Source organism: Phoenix dactylifera, chromosome 8, assembly GCF_051530095.1.
Source record: "Phoenix dactylifera cultivar Ajwa chromosome 8, Ajwa_hap1_PhDact_Kaust_v1.1, whole genome shotgun sequence".
Lineage (NCBI taxonomy): Eukaryota > Viridiplantae > Streptophyta > Magnoliopsida > Arecales > Arecaceae > Phoenix > Phoenix dactylifera.
In genome coordinates this window covers 8,746,481-8,758,949 of record NC_143197.1, presented here as the reverse complement: position 1 = coordinate 8,758,949, position 12,469 = coordinate 8,746,481, and the positions used below count along the sequence as shown (strand labels likewise).

At 37.4% G+C, this 12,469-nt stretch overlaps 1 protein-coding gene across 1 annotated transcript; it reads left to right on the top strand.

Moving 5' to 3' along the window:
• Positions 1–951: 951 nt before the first annotated feature.
• Positions 952–4,261, top strand: LOC108511462 (uncharacterized). Its single transcript, XM_017843875.3, has 4 exons — positions 952–1,545; positions 1,644–1,695; positions 1,825–1,892; positions 3,201–4,261. The coding sequence occupies exons 1-4, from the start codon at positions 1,399–1,401 to the stop codon at positions 3,684–3,686; spliced, it is 753 nt and encodes a 250-aa protein (XP_017699364.2). The 5' UTR covers positions 952–1,398; the 3' UTR covers positions 3,687–4,261.
• Positions 4,262–12,469: the final 8,208 nt, after the last annotated feature.

Here is a 12,469-nt window from a genome sequence, read left to right as displayed (position 1 = left end):
GCATTTCCTAAAATAATTAGTAAGAGTTTTTGTATTTCCTAAAATAATTAAGAAGAGCGTCTACATGGAGGAAAATATTCCCTAAAATAATTAAGAAGTTGCATGGTGATATTTCCTACGTAGCATGTGTTTCCTAAAATAATTAAGAAGAGTCTCCTAAGCATGATGAATCTTGTTCCTCTATATGGTGATATTTCTAACATATTTAAATAAATTTAACACGGATTCCTAAAATAATTTTTTTCATTTTTTTTATAAAATAATTAAGAAGAATACAGTGAATGGTGATATTTCTAATAATTTTCTGAAATAATTTTTTCTGTGCATAATGGCTTCCTAAAATATTTTTTTCTTAAAATAATTAAGAAGAGTTTACAATGTGGTGATATTTCTAATTACTTCCTAAATTATTTTTTCTCTCTGAGTGGAGACTCTATATGGATAGCTTCAAAAAAAATTTCTCAAAATTAATTAAGAAGAGTCCAGTACATTGTGATATTTCTAATGGCTTCCTAACATAATTTTTTCCTCTGTATCATGGCTTTTTAGTATAATGTTAGAGATGGGAAAGCCGATTTTCTTGAAACGATTTTTGGAGGGCCCAAATATAGTAAAATAAAAGTATTTTTACCCATACATACATTTACAGATACAATATAAAAGATAACTTTGCAATTTTTGCATGAAATTGATATGCTACATCCCTTTTCAACCCACCTTACTCACACCACTCACAGTTCATCATAAAGGAACAATATCTGTTAAAGGCATGCATACTTGGGAACTCCATCTAGAGCTGATCATAGGTTGGACTTGCACATAAAAAAAAAATCAATTTTTTTAAAAAAAATTGGCCTAAAACCTAACTAAAAGTATCTGTAGTTTAAGCCAGAGCCCAGCCCATCACCAGTATTAGCTTCATCTTTCAAAATTTAAAAAATGGAAAAGGACCCATATTAATATTTCCCATTTAATACTTCACAACCTTTGTTGGATTCATTAATCTATCATCATCTTAGAAGTCAAAGCTCATCAGAGGAAAAAAAAAGTGTGAAAATATCAAGATTAAAGGAACCAACGCGTGCTTAAACCAGCAACTACCCAAAAAAAAAAAGAAAAAGAAAAAGAAAAACCGAAGCACCGAAACCGGCTCAGAAGGGGCGCCACGTGTCCAGACCAACGGTAACGTCTCTACCTCCCCCTATTTTCCCACCAAATTCGCCCATCTTTCAAAATCTCTCCCGCAAACCCCGCTCTCTTCCCCTTTAAAACCCCAACACAACCGTCGTCACTACACTATAACAGCAATCCTAAAGCCAAATAGAGAAGAGAGAAAAAAAAAAAAAACTATTAGTCCAATTCAAAAGAAAAATCTTAGTGGATCTAATTGTTAGCACCATGGAAAGGCAAATGGAAGAGCAATTGGAGAACAAATCACAGCTAGTCAGGGAGATCTGCTCCATCTCATCCATCTTTGCTTCATGCTCTCACCGTCGACGCTCCTCTCGTAAGCCGGTCTTCATTGATTGGTACCTCGTTCTTAGAGTATGTTCTATCTTTTATTCATTTGATCTTTCTTTTTCTTTTCACTTTGATCGTTTTAGATTGAGACCCTATAAATTACTCGATGGATTTTGGTGTAGATTGATGAAGATGTGGGGATAGATGTCATCCGGAGGCGATACCGTCAACTGGGTACAACAAAAACTAATCTAATCTAAATTGACAATTCTGCAACCAAAACATATGGGGTTGCTTTTATTTTCAGATGCTAGTAGGTGGGTTTTATTGTTTTGGGTTCATGGACTTTGAGATCTGTTGCAGCATTGCAGCTTCATCCGGACAAGAATAAGCACCCCAGGGCTGATGTTGCATTCAAACTTGTCTCGGAGGTAAATATCTTCTTTTTGTTATCGTTTTATGGAAGTATATATGAATGTTGATCCTTTTCTGTATTCCTGGGGTATTAGTCATTGGGAAGTTGATTGAGATGTTGATGATTTTGGTTGGATTGGCACATAAAACTGTAAAAGTTCCATGAAAGAGGTGAACCCTTGATTGCATTCACTAATGCCTTCTTTTGCTTACCAATTATGTCTGCGATCTGTGCTTCATATACCTAGTTGTTAGAAGACCCTGATCTATTTTATTTGTGCTATGGATATTTTTGAGACTCCAAACCGGGCTTGTGATCCAGTGCTGAATTGCCAACTGGTTCGAGCGGTGACCGTTGGTAGCCTTGCGGAAGTCGCTGAACTTTCAATGCAAGCTTGGTCGGACTCAAAATGTTTGAGAGGCACTGTCATTGAATTACTCTAGCAGATTCAGATGAATGCCAATTGATCATAGAATGTTTGTGTTATTGATAGGGTGCAAGCTGACATGGTCCTTTTGAACCGATGGACTACTACAGGAAGATGAGGATAATTGCCGCCGAAGTCTATAATGATGGGAATTTTCCATCTTTATCAGACCTCCGGGTCGAGAAAAATTTGGATTGAAACGAACTCAAAAGTTTTGGAAGACTGGATGTCTAAGCTGGTTGATCCCCCGTAGCATGTCATGATTATTATTTTTAATAACATCTCTATCAAACTCAATTCCTTTCTTTCTCGAGTGTAGAATATCCCTAAGATTCGGGGGCAGGTCATCCCTATGTATTTGGGTTTTTCAAAATGAATTCTCCAAAGTCCCTAACCTTGATTCGATTTACTGTCAAGTTGCGGCTGCAGTGATTGGGATTCTCACAGCAATGTGGGTTCCCGCCGTCTTGATGCAGTTGTGAAAGCTTTATCTGATAACAAACTGTTGGTTGAGTATTCTGTCGGATGTTTGGGGTTAAAGGATGAGGGGGCTTCTAGCTTTTTGTGCAGGCACCTTTCGTAAATATTTTTAAGTTTACATCAATCAGTTCTTAACATTCTGACCTTAATGGCCTTAGAACTCATTTTCCAAGGGAAAAGATGTTAAAAAGCCATGAGTCTTGAAACATGGCAGTCTCGCCATCTGAAACATATAACCATCATAATGGTGTTTTGCAGCAATAAGTTACCAATTATTGGAAGGATATATTGGTTTCATGCTTCTGAAGTCCTTTGAGTTCATAAGAGTCGAGGACTAAACTAGTGAGCGGCTTTCAATTTCCAAATCAGTTTGTCATTGTGATCTAATGAAAACAAAAAAAAAAAAATGATTTGCAGGCACATGCATGTCTCTCTGACAAAACCAAAAGGAAATCCTTTAACTCTGAGAGGTGGAAGAACTTCTGCAAGGAATGCTACAAGAAGTCCCAGTTTATGCCTTCGGGGAACCACTGCAATTTCCACAAACATAGAGCCTTTTATCCCGCAGAACAACATGCCAAATCAGATAGGATGATGCACACACTGAGAGAAGTTCAAAACAGATTCAGAGAAGAGTGCGGCGTGATAGAAAATTGTTTAAGAGCAAACAAAGCTCACAGAAGAGAGTTTCCAATCTTCAATCCATGTGAGCAGGTGCTGTATTCCCCTGGCTACCCACATTATCGGACACAGGTGTTCGAAGAACCTACGGCCCGCAGGTACTACCACACTAATAATGCTCGAAAGTACTGGGAAAGAGGAGGTCGATGTGAGTCCCCCGTTTATGAGATAAGAACAGAAAATCAATCAATGAGAACAAAGAATTTCGGTTTCAGCTTCTGAATTTTAGATGCACCTTTGCTTATTCTCTATGTTTTATTACTCATCTTTCGAGCAATATTTTGTACTTGAAACCTGTCCTCTTACATTATCATTCTTTGCATAAATGGTTAAATGATGAATTGTTTTCTTGGTCTAACTCATCTCTTTGGGTGTATTTAGGTGTTTCTTAAGAGTTTTTTTAGGTCTAACTCATCTCCAAAGTGAAATCTCTGAAGATTTTTTTTTTTTTGAGCTAATTCTGATAATAGTCGTAATTGACTGCTGAGACTGAAGATTCTAAAATAATAATGAAGGAAAATTCTCGCCTGTTCTACTATCAGGTGTCATACTATAAAACTCTCACCGCAGCCAAATAAATTTCACGCAAAAACAATTTAAAAGTTCTTCCACCCACCAATCTAAGGTCATAAATATGACCCAAGAAAGACTAAGTAGTTTTCTTCTTGCTGCTGAAGTTAAAATGGTGGTGATCATACCTTACAGAGCCGTGCTGTTATGTGGAAAATGACATCTGGATGATAAGAATAGCAGATAAAATGGAAAAGGAACAACTAGAGCCATGAAATGGAAACAGATACAGTTGTGGAAATATGTTGAGGTCCAATTGGTCATTGTCTGACCATCTGCTAGTCAAAGCCATTTCCTTAAGATTGATCTAAACTGATAAACTATAGCATCTAAAAAAAAATGTGGCGCTGAAGATCCTTCATTTATGCTTCACTTTTAGTTGATAATATGTGGGTCTTCTGAGTATGATTTAAGATTTTTGCATGGTTGAGGGCCATGTTATCAATTTGAGAGTCTGAAAAGTCTTATCAGCACGTAGTAATCCTATTGTCAAAAGCTTTATATTATGAAGTGATGACTGATGACTGATGACTGCTCAAAACCTACATCCAGCATATATGTCAATCAGTGGGGCCAAATTTATTGGAAGCCAAATTTTCCTCAATTATATGGAGTGGTGATGAGATAAGTCAATTAGGAACATGTCATGCAGAAAAAAAAGACAATTAGTTCAACGGCAGCCTACTTTCTACACATAACTTGCAGAAGCATGAGAAATGTGATTTAGGATTACATAATTTTTTATAGACGCATGACAAGGTAAATATTTTGTAGCTTAAGTACAAAAATAGCTAGTCAAAATTATAAGCAAAGGTTAGATTCTTATTCCAGATATTGCACATTTTTGTAATTCTTGACCTCAATTGTCATATTATCCTTATTTTTCTCCATGCTAATCGAAATTTTTCTTAGGGCATGCGCAGCATAGTTCTCTACTGGACAGATCTCTACAGTGCACAATATCCTGGAAATTGAAGCCAACATCCATGCAAACTTTGAGAACATGGTAGCAAGGATTTAACGTTTCTCAATACTAATTATTGTCTTGTTATAGCAGCCATTATATTATGCGGGCAATGGATTTTAATTAACATTTTCACTATTTGGATTGAGATAATAGATGTAAGAATAAGTAAGATTCAAATATTCATGCCTAATTACAAATATGTACTTTATTTTGTAACTTAGGCAAATAAAATTGTTAATTTTTCCTATCACTAGATAAATTCTTCGATTACTTCCGACAAAGTCCATCTTAAAAGAGGCTGACTAGGAAAATATGGGGGCCCATTCTGCTTTTGTAGCGTACATGACAATCTTTGTCTTTTGAGAGCCCCCACCTTCTAATTTTTTCAAGATGAACTTCGATGACAGTGTGGCTGATGACGGAAGATGCAGCAGCATAGGTTTCACCATCCGATACCACGACGTCAGACTAGTTGCGGTGGGGTGTCGGCGGATTTTTGACTCGTCAGTACCATGTACCGAGCTTAGAGTAGCCTGAGAGGGTATCTGCTATCCGAGGCGGGTGCTCGGTGCGGACTGTATCTTTCTTGAGTGGGATTCTGTCATGGTGGTTGAGTGCATCCGGAGTTAAAGATGCACAGCTGAGGATCGGTCACTGATCTATGAGATTCGCAGATTGTTGGGAGAGTGCCACTCTTACCAGGGCTCATATGTCTACAGGAAGGCAACTGGGCTGCTAACCGGTTGCCTTCTTTGCAGCTCATTACTTTGGTGGGTTTGTCTGGTTGGACAGTGAGTTGCCAGGGCCTTTTTGTAGCCTTTTGTTTTCTAACTTTGTTGTTGGCCGCATCTATACTCGTTATGTGTGAGATGTCGTTGTACAAAAAAAAAAAAAATTCATTTCAAAGGTCATGGTTTTTCTTCAAAAGAAACTAGTTAAAACTATTATCTCCATTAGAACATTAAATGACATAATCGAGGAGGTCCATCGCTTGCTCGAGCAATATCACTTTCAATTACTAAAACTCCAGATTATTACTTATAGAAATTTTCAGAACGATCATCGTTTTCGCATTTATAATCTCATCCTATCTTATAGGAAAAAGTTGGGGCCAGAGAAGCAAGAGGAGAAAAATCAAAGCGTACACAAAAGCTCTCTGGCCTTTAGAAAGGGTGTGGTCCAAAGCTTTATGCCCTTCCATCTCCATCAGAACCTATCTAAAACCCATGGCCCTATGCCTATCAAGGTGTCATTTTGGTACGGCTACCAACTTGCCACGTTTTCATCTATCAAAGGATGGTGGGCAGGACACGGATCACGAGAAATACCCGAGCCTCATGTTTTGTGATTTGACGTTATTTCGATGATATTAGCGTGGCGTTTCTTTTAGTGATATTATCGAACAGGTAGAATGAGTCCAAGGAGAATGTTGGAGAAGCGTTTTTTTTGGAGTTATCGCGAGTAAATGGGGTTGGTGGACCGAGCTGTTGGAGGATTTGGATAAACATGCGGCTGCCGTGAATAATGAGAAAAGCCAAGAAAGCGAGCCCACATAACGTTTCCAACGAATACGGGGTGTTAAGATACGTGGAGGTGTGTGCATGGCTACGTATACATTTTATAGTGCAAATTATATATCTAATATTCTAATACTATATTGAATTTTTTATATTGAATTTTATTATCTAATATTCTAGTACTGTATTCAATTCTAGTACTACTGCCCAACCTCATTGTGGTTTCTTTGATCTGATTAAATCCTTACAGCTGATAGATGTCTCCCCTTAAGGGGCAAGAATAACTTGGTACAATCATAGAGAATGCTCTGTTTTGGCTGAACTTGATAGACTTCTTATGCTCTCAATCGGTTCAAACCACCATGGCTAATTCTTTTTTTTATCACACTCCAATCCTTCTTTCTTTTCAAAAAAAGATGTGTCAAAAATCTCCTTTCACGTTTAATAAAAGTTGTCCATCTCTCGGCGAAGTTGTATCCAAAGTCTGGAATTCATAACTGCATAAAAATTATATCCAAAGTCTTGGCCAATCAACTTAGGCCCTTCTTGAACTCTCTAGTGGATGAAGCGCAAACTGCTTACATCGAGGGCATTCTATCTTTGACAGTATTTTTATATGCAAATGAGATCCTTCATCATTCCAAGAAGAATAATTCTGAGGATATCCTATGTAAGTTTGATCGTTCAATGGCTTTTAATAAGCTAAACATTGAATATCTTATTAATCTCGTTAAACATAGAGGCTTTCCCAAGAGATGGATTGGGTGGCTTTCCAAGTAAACTTTTCTAATAACCCGTGATCTATATTTTTTCAGCTTTTTTCTCCTGCCTCACATTCTTTCCTAGATCCATAGCATGTCTTTTTAAAATTCCCGTAAACCTTTGTTAATTTTGTCATTCTAGTCGGATAGAGAGTTTCAACCTACTTATAATTTTTACAAGCATATATAATTTACTTGGAGAAACATAGAATATATAGTGGAAGAAAAAAGTGAGAGATCATAACAAGAGCTACTTGAACCATATCCATCACTTTTTTTGCATGTCTTAATGTCTCATCTAACTTCACAAGCTTCAAAATTCAACTCATCGTAAACAAGTTAAAATCTTAAGTACATATTCTAATTCCCTTATTAAATAAGAATGTGATGCAAGTAACATGATGTAATTGAAAAAAAAAAGAGCAATATGGTAAAAGAAAGGGTCATTTGGATTATATTACACTCAACATGATCGACTTGTTGATATTAATTTTCATAAGTATTGCACATTATTTTATTTGATCAATATAGTAGTGATGTGCCACCATTAATTAGCGTTTGAATGTTAGACTTCCCCACAAGGGAAGGCTTTTAGAAAAGGGTGCCACAGTTGAGTTAATAGCTATCAGTTAACTACATATCAATATGATACGAATTTGCTATATCATGCTATTAGCCCCAACTCAACATGATTAGTCCGTAATTAGCTAGCAGAACGAGGCAAACAAATTAAGCTCGAAGACTTCTTTTGAACCCGAAGATAAGGTGATAAAGAGAATAGAAGTGAAGTAGGATGCTTCCTCACAGCTTCGATGCTCTGGCTTGTTTTTGTTCACTAAATATATATTATATATGAATTTGAACTTATAATTATTATTGACAAAAATTAAATACATGATTACAAAGTTTGATTCATGGGAAAGATGTTTATGAAGGGTCCAAGAAGATTTGCTTTTCACAAAATTTTTCTATGATCTCACGACCTACTAACTTTTTCAAACATCAAGAGGGAGATGCACAGCCCCTCCTCCCCTCTTGTGACTACTAGTGCTCACAATTTATTTTCTCCTATGAAAGGTCCAAGGCCCATCAAGGATGGGATGAGTATAAGACTGGTATTAGCTTCTTCTAGTCAAGGAAAAAAAAGAGAAGTCCAAAGCTGTTTTTTTTGGCATTTTCTGTTGCGTTTTTTTTAAGTAAAACTTGTCCATCCCAAATGCAGCATTTGGCCTTCAAGGTAAATGGCTTTGTTTGGGTCACATCGATTTGAGATCAAATCGTACCAATTGGCTTAGTCATTATCTATGATTGGACACATCAAGCTCTAAAACTCAACTCATCAGTGAGTGGATTTACACGATGGTTCCAATCATGTCCAAACTCAATCATGTCACTCAATTATGCCCAGTATGAGCAAGCTTTGAGGAGAGATTATTCCTGCACCTCTCCCACATACATCAATCACAATATTTGGTGAATGAGGTTCAATAATAGAATGCACTGCCACTTGGTGCCTACAAATGTTGGGAATAATTCTCTTGGCAGCGCGGTTGTCCACCCTACGGTGCTAGAGAACAAGATGTGAGCTTTCAAAATGCGAATGAGTGGTATTCCAAGCACCCTTCATTTGTCCATGATTCATAAGTGCTGGATTGTAAAGGAGATTCTGACAGGACTAAAATTGAGTGGATTGGCTGTTGTGTAAAGTTTCCAGCCAGCATGTCTCAAGTCCGGTCTAGCAAAAGATGGTAAGACATTAGTGGAGTTTGGTGAAACCAAGGCCAGTCTACCACTCCATCTATTATTTCTCACACCACCTTTTCCTACTTGGGCTCTTAAGTTGACATGCCATCAAATGGTTGCATCTGTCCTCTTTGTTATTTTGATATATGATGATGCACGATGCACGTTGAATGATCAGCATGGATCTTTAGTGTTAGCCTAGATGCACAAATATAATTGATAAATTAATAATTCAATATTTTTAATATTCAAAAATAGTAAATAAGAAGAATAAACTAGCAAATAATTAACTTGACAATAGAATAATAAAATGAAGAAATGAAAGAAGATGGCCTGTGGATCGAAGCACGCTGACGCGTTGTCCCAGAAAAGTTTATGCCCCACGTATGGGTCCGCTGGCATGGATCTCCTAGAGATACGATAATTCAGTACAGAACTACGTCTTTCCCATCAGTGCGCCTCCAAGGAAGAAAGAAGAGCACGTTCACGCTTGCAAATAACTGAAAAGAAATTCAGAAAAATAATTAAAATTATGAGGAGAAGAAAAATTTTCTTTATTTCTTTTCTCTCTAATGATCCCTAGAGCCATTTTTATATAGGGTCTTGGAATAGGGAGATGAGAAATTTTTTATTGTGTATGAAATGATCCATGGAGCCCTTTTATATAGGCTCAAGCACATCAAAAGAAGCAGACTCTCCTCCCGCGGATTAATGACGTGTTTTCTTTTGCTCATTTAATCCTGTGGCTTGTTGCATCTTGGCAGCCCATGCTTCCTTCCTTCTTCGTGAGCCTTTCTATGCTTGCTTTTGCGCGCGCGTGGATGCATGACACTTGTCTTGGTCTGCTTTTTTTGGGAATCTTTCCATGTTTGCCTCTTTGCTTGCGCGTGGATATTTGCTACTTCGCCGTTGACCAAGTCAAATACTTAGTTGGCCGCGGCTTTCTTTGTTTGGCATGCAGTTTTTAAATTTTAAAATATTTAATTTAATTCAACAATTAGTTCGATAGCACACATCTCAAGATAGTTCGAGCAACATCTTACTATTATACTACTAGATCACCAGTGGATCCAAGGAAAATTCTGAATCCATGGCCTCCTTGAAAAAACCACAACCTGTGTTTTTGTTGCTCGAATCTCATGTGCCAAATGCTAATCTGACATTGCAACATTGCAAGTCAAGGATCTTGAGACATGATGGATATGGTGGTGATATATATATATATTAAAAAGATAAAGTTAAAGAGATAATGAGATGAATCAGTTTCATTGGACCGTATAAAAAAAATTTAGAATAGAATAGCTGGACTCTTTCAAGTAAGAATCCTCTGTAATTTTGAGCCTCAACTTGAGAGATCCAATGCTGCGAGTCTGTCCTACATAATTGTCAATGGCTGCTACATGATACATGGATGGACAAAGGTTGTATCTTACGCATTAAAAACGTGTTCACCTTTTTTCACACAGATTCACCGTTGAATCACGTAATGTTCATTGAAGAATTTTTAAATATTTAGAGATTTTTGTACAATCTTAGTGCCGTGAAAAAAAAAAAATCAACCATTCTTTTCTGCCAAAAAATACGATTTAAGCCTTACGTGGATAACATGACCCATGAAGGCGCAAGTCACCAACCAGTAGCTCTTCTCGCTCACCGCAGGTGAGCTGATCCGCGGCGGTTGATAGGCATCTTTCTCTCTCTCTTTTTTTTGAGAAAAAAATAGAAAAAGGAAAGAAAAAAATCTCATCCGTATAGCAGCCTCCACTGAGCCTTCCTTTCAATATTCCATGTAGGTCGCAAGTTTCCACGTACCCTCTTCGACTCGTGAATTTTCTCTACTGGGTTCATTATCCACGTGTGAGTATGTCACCTCGGCGCTACCTCGATACCAACAGATCAGTAGCGCTTTCACCGAAAATGTTCCGACATGGAATATTTGATCTTCAAATTTAATTAACGTCCGCGTGTTTCGAATTTGGATCACCTCGGTAGAAACAAAGCTCGGCTCTACCTGGGTAGCCATCTTGGTGGCATGGGCATCTTTCTTCGTGACTGTAAATGCTCGATAAATCCACCATATCTCACCGGATACCATGACCCAAACTCTAGTTACCTCTCTCAATATCGTAGGAGAAATCGGAGCAATTAATGCCGAATTCTACTCCATGACGGCATTGTAGGGAACCGTACAAATAACCGAAGACGCGTGTTCCCATTCAATTCCAAGCTCTTAATATATCCATCCACCCGTTGTGGGTCCCACCCTTTTCCGAGATTCAGCTTCCGGTCAGAGGTCGCTTCTTCCAACCAACACCAGTCCTTGTCTTCACTCTTTTATTACTCTCATTTTTTTCGCGATAATTTAATGAGAGGGGAGATATTCGGTATTTTGGCACACGTGCCGCTTGATGCAAGCCATGAAACAGGTCCGGTAGCATTGGTTAGCCGGAATGGCCCTGGGAGTGTGTCTTCATCACAACAGCAGACAGCCTTTGGATCATCCCCCCCATGCATAGTTTTTATGTTCCACTTCACTGCACTGTAAAATAAAGTTCATAATGATTTGTTCCCTGACAATTTTGAGAATAAATTATTTTAGAACTCAATTTTAGTATTCAAAACACTTATTTTTCACATGTTAAATGATTTGTATACTTTTAATCGCAATTTTGTCATGCATTACTCCAATCTTATTAATTATATACTTTTTTGATTATACGATACAACCTCCTTTTGGTAGCTTGGATTCGCCTCGTGGCATTTAAAAACTAATTAGATTACATGCTAGCGTGAAAAATGAAATGTGGAACAATTAAATCATAAGTTATCAAGTTATGATTATACAAATTTGATGAATCATTTTGTATCATAGATGTGCTTTCAAATAATGGATTTAGCTACTATTTAGTTCAACAATCTTATATAGCGATCGAGAATCAATAGGAAATAGATGGCGATATTGGCTCCCGAATAATTTTGATTAATCCACAATTTCTACATTAGATTGAGCAATAAATTGATGATATTTAGCATTTTCTAAAAGAAAAAAAAAGTAAAAACCAAGATTTCTAGTTCGATAGCAAAGAAAATATATGACCTCATATTTCTTAGAAATGCTCGTGGTAAATATTTGTTAGCCTTATCTCAAAGTAAACCATCAAAGAATTTCTATCAGAAAATCTTCAACAAGAGGGCTTTGATTTTAAGTTGGATTTACATCTCCGGGAGTCTGGTCGGCCCCTATCCATTGGGTAGATCTGCAGCGTGTAGTTTTTAAAAAATCCAAAAAAATTGAGTTTTCTGTTCTAACCTAAACAGCTGATCCAAGAGCTACCTAAACCAACCTAGTCGTCGGCCACGCACTTCAACGAAAGTATCACGAAATTATCGTGCTCCGACTCGCAATCCTACAGAGAAAGTCATCTCCCGACAGCGCAGGTGGGGCGG

Coding starts and splice junctions, on each gene's coding strand:
- LOC108511462 (XM_017843875.3), top strand. CDS start 1,399: ATGGAAAGGCAAATGGAAGAGCAATTGGAGAACAAATCACAGCTAGTC. Junction 1,546..1,643: donor ATTGGTACCTCGTTCTTAGA/GTATGTTCTATC, acceptor ATTTTGGTGTAG/ATTGATGAAGATGTGGGGAT. Junction 1,893..3,200: donor CATTCAAACTTGTCTCGGAG/GTAAATATCTTC, acceptor AATGATTTGCAG/GCACATGCATGTCTCTCTGA.